At 48.1% G+C, this 15,768-nt stretch overlaps 1 protein-coding gene across 1 annotated transcript in view; it reads left to right on the top strand.

Annotated features, from left to right (window-relative positions):
* The window catches only part of LOC144159809 (cAMP-dependent protein kinase type II regulatory subunit-like), a 56,387-nt gene that overhangs the window by 22,354 nt on the left and 18,265 nt on the right, over window positions 1–15,768 (top strand). Inside the window, exons 3-5 of the mRNA XM_077691491.1 lie at window positions 10,400–10,426; window positions 13,127–13,179; window positions 13,957–14,040. Coding sequence (XP_077547617.1) covers window positions 10,400–10,426; window positions 13,127–13,179; window positions 13,957–14,040 — 164 coding nt within the window. The remainder of the gene's footprint in view (window positions 1–10,399; window positions 10,427–13,126; window positions 13,180–13,956; window positions 14,041–15,768) is intronic.

Consider the following 15,768-nt stretch of genomic DNA (forward strand, 5'->3'; position numbering starts at 1 on the left):
ATTTGTCACAGGCTTCGCAATTGCAACTACGTCACGATTGAAATGGACGCTTTTAAAACGAACACAATTCAGAATTCGCCCCTGAGTTCTTTTGCGCCAACCTTGGGCCAAACACTTCCAAATAATTTTTTCCTTTCTTATATTCAAACGCCCCTCGAATATTTAAACCAGGTTGACTTTTTTTCTATTCCAACTTCTCTCCCTTTCCTTCTTTTCTTCCCGTTTCTTCTGGTTCTCTATATTCGTCTTCTCTAATTGATTTTCTTGACCAAAACAAATTCTTGTTGGCCAATCCCCCCGAATGGGTATGATCCATTCGTGTGACACCACGAGAAACGCCTGATGCTGTTTTAAATGAACGTGGCGGCCGTAGTGGAGGAGGACGACGAAGCGGGCCATCATGTCCAAAGGTAGGCATCGCGTTTCCTCTTGCGATTTTCCACGTTAGCGTTTCTCACCCTGTTATGTCTCTGTCTTTCTCTCTATCTATCACCTCGCAATCTGCACCTGTGTAGGAGAGAAGAAAGGTACGTTTGTCGTTTGACGGCTTCCCTGCGGTGCACCGTCTGAGGCTGACCTCCTAAACAATAATTTCTCTTCTCTCATTTTCTGCAGGAGGGAAGAAACGTAAGCCCACTGCCTGTTCTTTCCTGGTCTAGTAAGTGCAGCTGTTGCGCCTGGTTGCATTCACGACTGCGTCCAAGGTGCTACGTCGCCGCAAACACGTACCAGGCGGACGCGGTTCGTCTGGCTCGCGCGGTAAAAGATGCCGTCGTACTTGCTTACGAGTTGTAGCGCTCGAGTGGGACCGAGGCAAGAGGGGTAAGAATGTGGGTGTTTCTTGCGCGCGAACGCGGCAACAATTGGAGGGGCTGCGAACTGATTTGTGCTACGGTTAGCACGCGGAGGTGGTCTGGAACAGAATTATGAGTACTGCCCATTCTAAAGCTGCTCATCTCTTCCCTTTCGGTCTTTCGGCATAGTACTGTGCTTTTACGCGCACTTTTTTTTTAAAATTCAACACCAACTAGACGAGCAACATGCTTTACTAAGTACTGTGTAATCACGTGTGAGGACACATTAGGCAGGATTTTCGAAAAGAAGATGCAGCTTGGCCTGTAATGAACTGGAAGCGCCTGGTTCGCTTATTGCAACTTATGTTCGATACTTCAATAAATAGAGGATCAACAGATTTCACGATTGACACCACGGACTGCATCCAAAAATAAGAACTCTGTGCAGATGGACGCTATTTTGTAACGCAGTTTATACGAGCAAAACGTACTCGTTTGGCCGCAAAGTGGTTGCCACCGCGACCGGCTAGCCACTCTTGCTTTTAGCTGCTCAATATTCTGAGAGAAAAAAAAAACGCTACGAGGGAAGCAGTTCCGTCTCCTCTCCGGTCGCTTATTTGATTTTTCTTTTTGTTCACATTGTCGTTCAAATATGCGGTACAGGCACTTAAATTGCACTGTTCGTGTCCACTTAATGCAAATTGCAGATATATTTTTCCCTTTGCATTGAATTCTCAACCTTGTTTAAAATACGTCGCCCCCTCCACTCTCGAAGGCATCTATCTCCGCGCGCTCTCGCCGCTCTCTTAGATGCAACGCATCTCTTTAACTCGCCTTGTCCCGCGTCGTTGTCGCGGCGTAGTCCGCATCCCACCCCCATTCTCCTCGCCGCGACACCTGCGCGCTCCGCCGCTCTCACCGCAGCGCCATCTGCGCGTCAGCGCGGTCAGCGTGCAGCTTGCGCTCGGCTGCGCTCGCTCCCGTCGCCGTGCCAGCTGTGCGTTAGCGCGCAGCTTGCGCTCGGTTAAAAATTTACACCATTTTCCCGCGAGGGGAACCATGGGGTAGATGCGACGCATCGGGCGTGAACATGCTGCGTAAATAGGATACACAACAACAGCAATCCACACGCTGACATCGCTAACATAACGGAAACGCAACGGCAACACCCGATGCGTTGCATCTACCCCATGGTTCCCCTCGCGGGAAGATGGAGTAAATTTTTTTTGTGTTGTGCCGCCCACTTAGACAACACAGCGACGCGGCGCTGTTTTACGGAGCGACAACGAAATTTTAACCTCACTTTTTTTAAGTGCAGCCCACTTTAGGAACTCGCATCGTCGCTAGCTCGCTGGACCCAAGTAGAGCCACACAGAGTTCCGTCGTAGCGGCTGTCGTCACGGGGTAACCCAGAGGCTTCGAAAGCCAAGCGGTTTATATAGTCGTAAACGTTCGAAACTCGTGAACACCTAGCGCTTGTCATACGTCTCCCTGTTGTTTAGCGCAAAGAAAACTGTTGGCACATATGAGGCAAAATATACGTAATTAACCGCAGCATCCGCGTTTATTTAGTTAGGAAGGCTTGTTGGGCTGGTTTTTACTAAGCGAAAAAATTGGCTGGCGTTACAATACTCCCTAATGCGATATTTGGGTGCCGCAGCAGTTCTCTGAGGGAGCACTCACTCGTGGGTTCTCTCGACGGCAGCGATGATGAGCCTCTGCGTCGCCGGCGCGAAGTTCTTCAAAGGGACCGCGAACTGCGTTTTAAGCGAACGCACACGCCTCCCTCACGTTTTCGCCAAGTGTCGCGCCGTTGAGCGCCTCTTTCAGGCATATATGCCGCCCCCTCCCTTCCCCTACCGCACACTGTCGGAGAGCGCTGGCTCGCGCCGCCACGGCGAACCGCCCTCCCCTCCCAATTTCGCGACACTCTCCTCCTTCGCTTTCTTTTATCGTTCGCTTTTTCTTTCACTCGTCGGTCCATCCATCGTTCGTTCGGTCACGACGACGGCAACGTGGCTCAGCCCACGTACGGGCGACAAAGGGCTGCGCCCTAAAATAGTGGCAGTGAAATGCCGGCACGTGCGGGAGGAAAAAGATCAAAGGGAGGCACAAAAATAACAGAACTCCCGCTGTCGCAGTTTCAGCCAGGGCGTCACGAGAAGACTAAAGCGAGCGGAAGCACTCCACAAGATGTACGGCAACAATCCCCGAGTTGTGTATATTGACGCAGCAGAATACAGATTCCACGACGCATACACGATTGTAGCCATGAACAACGGCAAGGAACTTCTCAATTCGGCCACCGTTCGGTCCACCCGCCCAGAGACGGCGGAAGAGGCGGCCATAGCCCTAGCTGTAACACTCGACCTCACTTCCAGCACGATCATTTGTGATTCTAAAACTGCAATTCAAAATTTTTCCACCGGACGCATCTCAGAGCCGGACCTCAGAATTTTGACAGTAAACTCTGCCGGACCCCTAAAACAACAAGTTCTTCTGACCTGGACGCCCGCGCATTCAGGCCTCGAAGGGAACGAAGCGGCCCACGAACACGCCCGAGGACTCACGATCCGGGCTGGGCCCAGCCTCTATCCCTACCACGGGGCGCGATCTGCGCGGGATCGTCTGGTCTCTTTTCACGACATCACTATGCAGTACCGCCTCTCCCGCCTAACCTATCCTCCGGCGGACAAAACTTTAGACAATTCTAAGGCTCAGAAGTGGCGACTTCTTCAGACAGGCACCTTTCCAAATCCCGCCCTCCTGACCCACATCCACCCAGCTCGGTATCCTACTTCGGCCTGCTGCTTATGTGGCGGTCATGCCACACTATCCCACATCATCTGGGCTTGCCCGAAAAAAACCCTTTCCCGAAATACCCTCCGAGGAGCGGTGGGAGGCCGCGCTGCGCAGCTCGGACCCGGACCTGCAGGCCCGCTTGGTCGCCAGGGCTGCCGAGGTCGCTGATCAGTTCACGCTGACAACCATCAACGCGATCTAACCACCACCATCGCTTTCATGATGCATAATCGCTGATATTCCTCATAATAAAGTTTATTCTCTCTCTCTCTCTCTCTCTCTCTCTCTCTCTCTCTCTCTCTCTCTCTCTCTCTCTCTCTCTCTCTCTCTCTCAGCCAGGGGCGCGCGAGCACTGCGAAGGCGGGAAATTTGAATTAAATTGGGTGGTTGCAGTGAGTGAATAACGGTGCTGCAGCCCATGGCGAATCACGTATCCCGCTTCTACATGACGCTCCACCACAGACTCAGCCTTGCGGAGAAGCCAACCGTTTGGTGGTCGCACAATATGACATGCACGCGAAAGGAAGTAGCTGCGCAGCCCTGCCAGGAAGTGAATGCGCTGCGTACCTACGCGCACAGGCGCCATACAGACGTAACTGGAGATCTTTCAGCACCGCATTTCCTACGGAAACCGCAGCGTTGTGTAAACCATATGGCGCCAAGCGGTGCTTATTCCGGTAGTTATTGAAACTGCGTGTCTCCTGGAAATACCAAATGACGGGTCAGTAACTTCTGTGTTAATGAGATAACGGTGCGGTTCCTACCCCTATTGCTACTCAGCTGGCTGAAGCAGTCTGCAGACGCTTCTTACGTTTTCATACATTAACGGCTTTCAGAAGAGAAAAAAAATTGTAACACGGGTATTCAGTCACAAGAAATGGATGGATCTTTATTTTCAAAAATTTTTGCCACATGGACGTAATAACATTTGCAAGTTAAAAGAAATGCCAGGTTAACTTTAACATAATTGAACAATGTCTCTTGAACCTTAAGCCTCGACTAAGATCGGCAATACCTGGTACTGTAATGCGCCAAACTTGGTGCTTGAAATATGTGTGTAAAAAGGCTTGTTTAAGAAGGCATGTGTAGAATGCATGTAATACAACAAAAAAGTATTTTCTTAAGCTTAAAGGAGCCATGAAGAGAAAACACAAGTTTGGTTCATTCAAAAGATTGTCTCGTTAGAATCATACTGACACCACTTTTAACGTAAACTTTGCTCAAATAAGCTACATAATTAGGAAAAACGGGAATGGTCATGCGACCCACCAGCTCATTTCCCGCAACAGAACCTATGATGTCACATGAGCTAAGCTCTGCGATTGGCGGAGGCTGGCAGAAGCAGACGCAAATTAGGTAGAGCTTACAAACTAGGCGAACGAGCGATTTGCGCTTAAATTTAGGGCACATTCTTTACAAAGCAATAAGAATGATGGGACAAACAGTGGAAGTTACGAAAGCACATGTAAACATAGAAGTACTGATGCGTTCTGCTGTTCGTACTGCGCACAGCATGCTTGGTTTAGCTGCACAGCACTACGGGGCTTGGGGTTGTCTCAGACGACACTGGCCGATTGATGCAAGCAACGGTGTCTTACGTGACCCCATTTGTCGAGCGAGCACTGTTTCAGGGAACGAATATTTTCTCCCAGAACAAAAACAAGCCAGGTTTAAATGCGGGCAAAAACAAACCAAACGCTTGCCACGGTATGGTGGCGCCATCTAGGTTACGGAACGTAAAGAAACGCGGGAACAAACCAACACCGCTGTACAGGGTGGAAACAACCTTTGAACGGTCCCGTGCCGCCGCAATTGGGCCAACGGGCTCAACGCGTTATTCTTTTCGTTTCCCACTTTATTCTTTCTTTATTCTTTATTGGGTGGTGCCCACCAACAGCACTAGGCCTTCTTGGGTGGTGCACACAAAAAGGATAGGGCGACACACAGATAAACAAACGGTAAGACATGGAGACTGGTTATGAAGTGCAGGGATCACAAAGTACATAGTACCACCGCACACGCGCGTGCTCGCAGGCACGCACACGCACTCACACACAGGTAAGCACGCAGGCATGCGCGCACGCACACACACACACACACACACACACACACACACACACGCACGCACGCACGCACGCACGCACGCACACACGCACGCACACACACACACACACACACACACACACACACACACACACACACACACACACACACACACACACACACACACACTCAATGTATACATTTAAGGAATTGAGGAATTGAGATTACAGTCAGGTACATTAGCACGCGCTGAGACAGGGCTTGTGACAAGGTATACTACAAAGTACATTGGCATACACGCAAGTTCAGTACAATCCACCGTCTTAACTTACTGGGGAACATGGATACTGGTAATAAGTACATATAAAGCAAAATTTATATGTATGCACGGCACATACGCTCGTGAGTGCAAACAAAACATACATACACGCATGCCCACGCGGGTGCATGTGAAGGTGAACAAGTGCAGGCAAATGCGCACGTGCATGCATGCACACACACCTGCGGACACACATACATAGGTGCACGGGAGTATGTGTACGGCAAACGGTGCAAGTGTAGAAAATGGGAAGGGAACGGAAAACACGAACACGAGATAACTTCTATACCATACTGAATGGGCAACAGCGGCTTCAAATGCATGCATTTTTCAGGGCGCGTTTAAAAGAGTTAACATTGCCGGAAAAGACGTCCAAAGATGCACGAAAGTCATCATTGTACACACGTTGCACACGGCACACTGGAGACAGCATCTCTGAGGTGGTCACATCAAAGCAAAGGTGGGGGCGGAGAGCTCGAATTGGTGCCCTTAGCCGAACAGAGCTCACTAATTTCGGGCTGTCGAATCTGGAGTGGATACACTTGAACAAAAACACTAAATCGCGGTTTGTGCGTCTAGATTGCAGTTCTTCGAGCTTCAGCCGCTTGATGACATCCTTGTAAGCGTATTTCTCGTGTAGGGTGTAGCGGCGAGAGAAGATGCGCGTGAACCTTTTCTGAACCCTTTCCAAGCGCAAAGACGACGACGCAGTCATGCAATTCCAGACTGCCGATGCAAACTCCAGCTTTGGGAGTACAAGGGCTTTGTACAGAGCAAGGAAACACGAACCTCCTGAGAAGTCCCTTGTTGCACGAGAGATAGCGCCCAAAGTCCGAAGAGATGAGCGTGCGAGGTAGTTTACATGCGGTGTGAATCGTAGTTTCGAATCCATCAGAACGCCCAAATCACGTGTTTCGCTTACTCTTCTTATCGTCAGAGAGTCGAGGTGGTATGGGAAGGTTAAAGGAGAGGTTTTCCGAGTGTATGTAATTGTAACGGTCTTCAATGGATTCAAATCTAAGTAGTTAGTTTTGCACCAGAGGGAGATTGCTTGTACGTCGCGTTGAAGCTGGGCGCAGTCCGCCTGTGATCCCACTGCGCGATAGAGTTTCATGTCGTCTGCAAACTGCAATAGAGATGAATGCTTTATAATTAACTGCACATCATTCACAAATAAGTTAAACAATAAAGGACCGAGAATAGAGCCCTGGGGAACCCCGGACGGTACAGTGAAGCTGCGAGACTTAGCACCAGCGTACTGAACAAAGTTTGTTCTCTGTTTGAGGTAGGTTGCAAACCACTCGCAGAAAGCAGGAGCCAAGCCATAAGAAGACAGTTTGCGAAGGAGCAAATTATGGTTTACGCGGTCGAAGGCCTTGCTGCAGTCGAAGTAGATGGCATCAATTTGTTGACGTGAAAGTATGTACTTGCTGGCGTCACTCAGAAAGCAGGCAAGGTTTGATTCGACGGACCGGGCAGGTATAAAACCGTGCTGATTACTATGAATGAGGGGCCGGATTTTGGACAAGAGATAACGGTGTACTACTTTTTCGAAAACTTTTGAGAAAGAACAAAGGAGAGATATTGGTCGGTAGTTCCCAGGCACCGACGCATTTCCGGACTTATGGAGAGGAAAAACAACGCCGGGTTTCCAATTTGTCGGAAAGTGCCGCTCTTCAAGCGAGAGACAAAAAATGTGGCAGAGCAACGGCGCGAAAACGGCAGAGCAGCCTTTTACAATGAAGCATGGGATGTTATCATGGCCTGAGGATTTCTTCGAAGGTAGGCTGCGGATAGCAGCCGTGACATCCTCAACGGTTATGTTGGGCGTGTGTATGACATCACCTATCTGCGCGAGCCGAAGCGGGAAGCCGCTGTCGCGTGACGAGGAGTACGCGGACGAGAAGTGTTTTGTGAATATTTCAACAATGCTGGCTGGGTCGGAAACGATGGTGTCGCCATCCTGCAGAGTAATCCGCTCAGGGGCCTTTCTTGTGCGCGTGCTAAAGATCCGCCAGAAGTCGCTCGGGGATCGGGTGAGCGAAGATTCTGTGAAGTCCGAAAAATGTTTTTTGTCGCGAGCGAGCAGCACTTTCACAAGTGAGCGCTGTTCTTTGAAGTTAGTGTCGGCGGACGTGTCGTTTTTAGCTTTCCTTAGTTTGTGGAATCGACGCTTACTGCGCAGCGCGCTGCGGAGTTCTTTGCTGAACCAGAAAGGGAATTGATGAGGGCGCTTAGACTTTTTTGGTATGTGCTCGTCCATTGCTTTTTGGACAATTTTTGTGAGCAGCTGCACCGCTGCGTCTGCATTATGCGATGTGTAGACTGGCTCCCAATTCGTCTCCTGGAGCGTTATGTAGAGGGCATTGTAATCGCCACGGGGAAAATCAAAGAATGGGGTCTCCATGCGCCGCTCATAGGCAACCGGTAGTAAAGCCGTGACAGTGAATGGTTCATGCCACGGGTCGACCGGAACAAGGGCTTCTCGAGCGTGTTTAAGGTCTAAGGAGGTCAAGTTGGAGAAGACGATGTCAAGGCCATTTCCTGCGGGGTTAGGAGGAAGTGCAGCATATGCCAATCCAGCGAATGAGAAAAAGTTAAACACGTGAGCGGCTTTGGTAGAATTGCCAACATTTTCCCCGGGATTCCACCACCGGCCGGGCACGTTGAAATCACCGAATAAAAGAATGTTGTACTTTCCAGGGTCTATACTTTCTGAGAGGTGCTGAAAAACGGACGCGAATGCGGGGAAGTCTAGAGTTGGATGCATATAATACACGCCAATGAGCAGGTTTTTTCCGCGGTTTGTCTTTGTTTCGACCCAAACGCATTCATTTCCCAATTCGAGATCAGCTCGGCGAAACGCAACCATGGACTTTCGCAGGGCGATTAAAGCTCCTCCACCGTACTTTTGACCGGTGCGTTCGTAGTCTCTGTCATGGCGAAAGACAGCGTACTCGTCCGGGAAGTAATCTGTAGAAGCAGTTTGGTCTGAGAGCCACGTCTCAGTAATGCAGTATACGTCATGATCGAAAAGAACCACATTATCAAAGAACTGTTGCGCTTTTGTCCGTAGGCCTCGTGTGTTTTGGTAGTAAAAAGAAATACTCATGGGACGTTTACTTCGGAGGGCTTCAGCGCACGGTCTTCAGCGAGACCCACGAGACCTAGCAACGCGAAACAGACAATATGATTCAAACTTCTTCAGTAAACCGCGTTGCGGCGATAATTTTAGCGCGGTTTTGACACAATGACTTGCTTCGGCGGCGAGCGAGCAACCGAAAATGGCGGCGCCAGCGTATACGTGTCTCTACCCTGTACGGCGGATGCGTGAATGAAGGTACTCTAGGCTGCAGAGCGGTCGGTTCCTGTGATGTCATTTGGGACCACGAAAACGCACGATTGAGCGGGAAAATCAAAATTTTAACCTAAATTGTTTAATTTCTCAGTGAATAAAGCACCGTTTGTATCCGGACAAGCGCTGGGGGCACTATAAAACACGAACTCTTTCGAATAAAACCAACTTGCATTTTCTCTTCATGGCTCCTTTAAGGTATCAGTTCATATCACTGCTTTGTAGGGATATCGTTTATACAAGCTACGCGTTTAGTCATAACTTAGCGTTATTCGTCTAATTGCGGGGGAGAACCATTTCTCAGGTATTGAAAAAAAAGCAGCTCTCTGAGGCCCAACTGCATGATATTCTTTCTGTTATATGGGCAACAAGTACAGCGGCAGAGTAGGTTTTTGTGTTTGCCAACCGAGCTAGCTGTTTACTGCGGTCGTTGCTTTTAAAATACTGTCCAAAAGGACCAATTCTAGCTCTAAAAGGACCAAGCAACCTAGCGACATTAACCTCTCATAAAATCGTGGTTGAAGAAGAATGCACATGGAAGAGGTCTCGTCGCAGTCTCTCACCTTGGGACTTCCATCCGTATAATACAACCCCCATGTATAATTTCTAGAAACTAACAGAGTTGGTTGATTGATTGATTATTTGCAATGGGCATGAAGCAATTTTCGTTGTCTGCTACACCAGCTGCTGTGCTTCATTTTAACCAACACTGTGCTGAAGCTGCAAGGTCACATTGGCATTGCCGCGTTTGTGTAAAAATACGTTGACGTTTCTTCCCAAGAGGATTTTCCAAAAGTAAGATGATTGACCTGTGATCATGACCAGGCAAGACTGGATCGTAATCTAAACAAGGTTGACCCATATGTCTACTTGCGCAAGGCAAATTGAAAGATGACAAAAAAGCCCTTCCATGTGTGTTTGGTGTCTGAACAACTCATTCAGACTGCAGATCGCCAACATAGGTAGTGGTGGCTGTGGTGTTTTAATATGGCTAGCCTATGAGTGTAGTATCAGTAGCTGGTGTAGTAAAAAGCCCGCGATGAGGGCCCACAATAACCCTCCGGGATTTCCTGCTTTGTGATGCAGCCTCCAAGTTTGCGAGACGCAAGTCCGGTGAGTCCCATCCGCCCTCTTTTATTTGTCACCAATGTGGGAGGATGCACAGTTGCCAAAAAAAAAAAAAATCTTACAACCTAAAGAGCTTTAGAAACAGTTCAAAGGAACGGGCAGATTTGAAAAAAATTGAACGCACAAGCCGTATGGACCGAGTCTTTCGTTAACGTACAGGTCGGAAATATTTGACGAGTCCTCGTCTTCAATGGTGGGCAATGTTAAGAGGCGTTGTACAAATGGGACACTAACGAAGGTGTGATAGCCACCAGAGGAACCACTTTCAGAGTTCGGTGAAGTTCGTTTAAAATTCCGAACCCCAGGTCGTCATCGCAAGAGCCTTCACTGAAAAAGGCTATGGAGGAGAAAAACCCCTTCTCCTCCTCTGTTATAGAGTGTCTCCCTTCCTGGTAGTAACTCTTGCTTCGAACCAGTGGAGCAATCCCACTTTGTGTTGACAGACAGTGCCCAAGTTTTGTTAGTTGGTGCTCTCTATCACGATTCGTCGAGTCCAGGTTTTAGCAGGAACCGAGCCCTAATTTGCATTTAAGTATGTTTTTTGCGACATAAATTTCAGTTGGAAGTAGCACCTTCTGTATGTCGCTACTGCTTTATCACTAAAGGGTCACTAAAGGGTGAAAACAGGTTGGCCTGTATCGATGGATTACGGTTTTGAGAATCTAAATACACCATTCTCGCAACTGGCAGTTGTTTAATAGGACACGAAATGCTAGAAACGTGAAAACATGGGGCGGCGCCACATACGCTTTTGGGTACCACAGTTTGTGACGTCACGAAAGCGTGGTACAGAAGCACGGAGAAAAAAAAAACTGAGAAAAAAATGTGGTTGATTCCTCTGTCATAGGACTGAGTAAAACACGAAAGAGAAATGTGCTGCGAAATCTGCAGCTGAGCATGATTTGCGGGTCGGTGGCTATCTTGCGAGTGTGCTTGGCGAGCGACGTCCTGCTGGCGGGTCGCTTCTGCAAAGTTGTACTGGCGTCATTTCCGTGATGGATGTGACGTCAGTGAAATCTTGGGGTATCGTGGCATAAACCACGTTCGTGTTAAAATATAAAACCCGAAAACGAACAACCCTGAGTATACCGTACTCATTAGTACTAAAGGTTGCTTCCCCGCAAGAAGACCCTGTGTGCAGGGGTGCACCCTTTACATGCCACTTATAGGAAATATTTATCGCTCGAACCTGTTGCACCTGTTTAAAGATGACTTTTGATGTCAGAAGCGTCTACGAATGCTTGTCAAACCCTTTAATGTTCTTGTGTGCCAGGTAGTTTTTTATAACGATAGGCAGGAGTTTTGTGTCGCAAAATTTGCCAGGCAAGTGGGACGCACTTTGTAGAAATTGCTGACAGCCTGCGTAGAAGGTATCTATATAGGATGCTAAATAGGGTCAAGTTTGGCATGCGATTGGATGGCATCATCATAATCAGCGAGTCTGGATAAGACGGGAGTCTGGATTACGAAGCTCAGGTACAGGCTTAGACACAAATGGTGTGAAGAAATGGAAATCAGCGTTAAATATCCAAGCAGTGACCCACGGAAAGAAGGGCATATATAGTAGGGATGCGCGAATATTCAAAACTTTCCAATATTGACGCGAATAACGCGCAATTTGCTACAGTTTCGAGTCGAATGGCACTATTAGACAATATTCGAAGTTTTTGCAAATTCGAAAACGTGCACTGGGTTCTTCTAGCGGCAACGGGCTTTTCCGCACTGCTCCGGTGATGTGCGGACGAACGACATGAGGGGGGGGGGGGGGGTAATTTGGGGGAGTGCCTTTTGCAGCGTGAGCTACACTGACCGAGGTTGAGCAGTTTCGCGTGGCTCCTGGAGAGCCGTGCTGCGCATGCGCAAGGAGTAGTGACGTCTCACAGCGCACAGCTGGTCCGCCGGAGCCGCCGCCGCCGCCGCCGCCGCCGCCGCCGCCGCCGCCGCCGCCGCCGCCACCGCCGCGACTGGATTGGATTGAATTGAATTGAATTGGATTGGATTGGATTGGATTGGATTGGAAATAGTTTTAGCAGCAGTAAGCATGATAATCAGCTAATCCTAGACAACCACGAAACCTTAGAATAACCAGCTGAACCTTAGCTCACGCTACTTATATCGTGGCATAGCCGAGCTGAGCCACTGCTGTTTTTTTTCTTCTTGACCCTGGGACAACTCGCCACTCGTGTCTTCTCTCATTGGGGAAAAAAACAAATGCCTCATAGTGAAAGAAAAGTTCAAAATAAAAAGACTAACTTCAGCAGACTGGGGACTGTGTCACTAGGCAACTGTGCTTTCTTATCTAGAGAGTGATAACTACGGCAGCTTAAGCGTGACCACATTATCACAATGAAAAAGAAGTTTTTCTTTCTCTATGCTTATCCTGTAGCATCTCCGTAAACTTGCCTTCCGATGAGGAAAAAAAAAAAGCATGGATGTTCATGAATTACGACTCTGTTGAGTAACAGCGATCTTGCCATTAACCATAGGATTCCGTCGGTACTTCACAAATTTTCTGTTTCTATTTTCTTTTTTTTTTGTCCCAGTTGCCTGTAATTTTCACTGGTGTTGCTCGATGTTCAAATACGGTACTGGCTAGAGATAGTGGTGGATAAGTTTGTTGAATAGGGCTGTGGAACTGTGCTACATGGCATGCGCTGACGTACTGCTTGTGGCGGTGTTGTGCAGTATTTGCTGAACAGTACGACCCGGCTGAAGATGATGAAGTTGAAGGACCCAAGGTGAGAACCCTGTGGGCAGCGCTCAGGAGTGAGCAAGGTTGTGGGATCACACGCTCTGGGTAACTGCAGACTTGACTTTGTGCCCCCGTGGAAAAGATAGTTCATCAGCCTGAACAAGCCTATTCAAATTTTGTTGAGATCAGTTGAAATTGGTTGAAACCACTGTGTCGATTTGGTTGAACTGGTTGAAATAGGAAAGAGAACATTCAAATGTGGCGAATAGCTGAATGTTAGCAAGCTGAAGTGCAAAAATAACTGTAATATATTGTGACAAATTGCAAAATTTCAAAATATCAGTGAAGTTCAAATTTAGTATCACGAGTTGTTAACTCGAGCGCCTCCTAAGTAGCCATTAAAAAGTAAAAAGAATATAAAAGTAAAGTAAAAAACCATTTAGAATTATTGAGTGAAAACTAAACAAGCAAAGTCAAATTGCATTTTTCATTGGGTTAAGTTGAAGCTGCGATGTGTCAGCATAAAATGTCTAATCGTCATGGATTAAAAAAAAGAATTTTCTTTCGCTGAGTGCGAAATCTTTGGAGAGAAAGGGCATGAAGGCCATAGCTAGGAGGTCGTAAAGGGGTGCTTGCCTGGATGCGGTTTTATTTTTGCCTAAACAACGTTGAGGGAGAGGTCACGAGTTGGAAGCTTGTTGGTGAGAGTTTGCATGAGAATGCGCAGTAGATAGTTGGGAAGAGTGATATGAACGGCTGAACCAGTGGTGAATTTGTTGCGTGGAGTGAGTCGACAGATTTTCTTCCCCTCCCCCTCCATTAGGAGGTGCACCCCAAATCTCCTGCTCAGCGCGAGAAGCTCAGCCAGGCTGTCAAGAATATCCTGCTGTTCAAGTCCCTGGATCAGGTCAGTGTCGTGTGGGCCGGTTGGTTTGCGACCTGTCGCGGTGGCTCAGGGGCTAAGGTGGTCTGCTGCTGATCCCAAGGGTGCGGGTTCGAATCCTTGCTGCAGTGGCTGCTTTTCAGATGGAGGCGAAAAGAAAAAAACGCGTTGTGCTAAGATATTTGCTTGCGTTTCAAAAATTCACAGTTGGAGGAAATTACTCTAGCGCCCTTACGGCGTGCCTCCTAGCCCAAGTGCATGTTTGACACGTTAAACGTTAAAATTGGGATATTCAGTTGGTTTGTGAAGGAAGAAAAACTGGCACAAGTACCAAAACAAGGGATAGGTTTGAATTGCAACACTTTTCATTGTTTTTTCTCTGCCTGAGTGAGCCAATTGTTAGTGCTGGCTTCGTGTTGTTCTCTTTCTGCATTTGACTTTGTATTAATTGGGGTTCACAAATGACGTCAGAGGCCATTAGTAACCAAGAGGAGCTGTACAACTTCTTGGAGATCGTTGAGGACTTGAAAGGTACCATGGAGACAAAATACAGCTTTGTTAAATAAAAAAAAAATGCCTTTTAACTCACTCAACTTTATTGCAGCCACAAACGATGGTTTTTAAGTATAATGTTAACATGGTATGTTAAGTATAATGTTAAAAAATGAGTACTGTAAAAAAGTGGTATCGGTCAGTCCTGATGATATGAGGACTGCACGTGTTTCGATGCATGAAGTGAGCTACAGTTGCAATAACTTGCATGTAATCTACAGTAGTTCACTGTTTAAAGGATAAAATGTGTACTTGAGTGAAGGAACCAATTACCAGAAAGTGCAGTCAAGTGTGAAACTGTGCAGTCATTTATAGGGTGTATTCACAGGGCTTTAGAACGCGCGGTGGCGCTACCTGCGCGGCGGTGACGACGCCATAATAATGGAGGTTGCACTGCGCCCCGCGGGCAGCGCGTTTCCCGACACGAAACTTGGTTTGCGACGTGGTGCTGGCAAGAACGTTCGTGTGGGCGGCGTTTTTCTGCGTGATTCGGGGGTTGAGAATGCCTTGTCGTAACCAGTAGTCACCATTCTTTTCGCTACGAAATTCCGGATGCGCTGTTCACGTCTCCTACAACCGCAGACCCGCAGACCGAAGAAAGCAAGTGCGCCGGGTATTTTTTTCTTTTGCTGTTTCGAAGCGAAGGCCAGGGTAGTGCTTGAAGAAGGTATGATTTCGCGCGACGAAATCAACTCTCCGACGGTTTTACAGGCGCGGCCAGCGGCGTGCACAGCCCGATCCGTTTCGGCGATTTCGCGCTATCTCGGTGTCACGCGTGCGGCGATTTCCTTATTTCCTGCGTTGCTTGAAGCGACCGTGGCTCGAGTTGAGAAAATTTCTTCACCCAAGGCTGCGGGGATATTCGATGTGGTGGTGGCGTGTAAGATGAGGAGCTGGTTTTACTGTGCCACCCAGGCATGTTGCGCGCTTCTTATAGGAGTACGAGAGATGGTAAGGTGCTCTGGCGACAGTGTTCTGTGCGTTGAACGTACGACGCGTCCATTTGAGATCCTAATGAAGCGGAACAAATGCGCACAGGGTATGGGTGGAAACCATCGAGAGGTACGTACGTGATAAAATTAGGTATGGTGGCGACGACAAAGATCCCACCGATGTTTCCGAAGTGTTTTCCTTTCGGTAAAGACGAAGCGGAAATTATGAGCAGAACAAGATTATGGAACACGCTTTGGATACTTCTAA

Source organism: Haemaphysalis longicornis, unplaced genomic scaffold (assembly GCF_048455015.1).
Source record: "Haemaphysalis longicornis isolate Haplotype H1 unplaced genomic scaffold, Haemaphysalis longicornis Haplotype H1 scaffold_10, whole genome shotgun sequence".
Taxonomy (NCBI): domain Eukaryota; kingdom Metazoa; phylum Arthropoda; class Arachnida; order Ixodida; family Ixodidae; genus Haemaphysalis; species Haemaphysalis longicornis.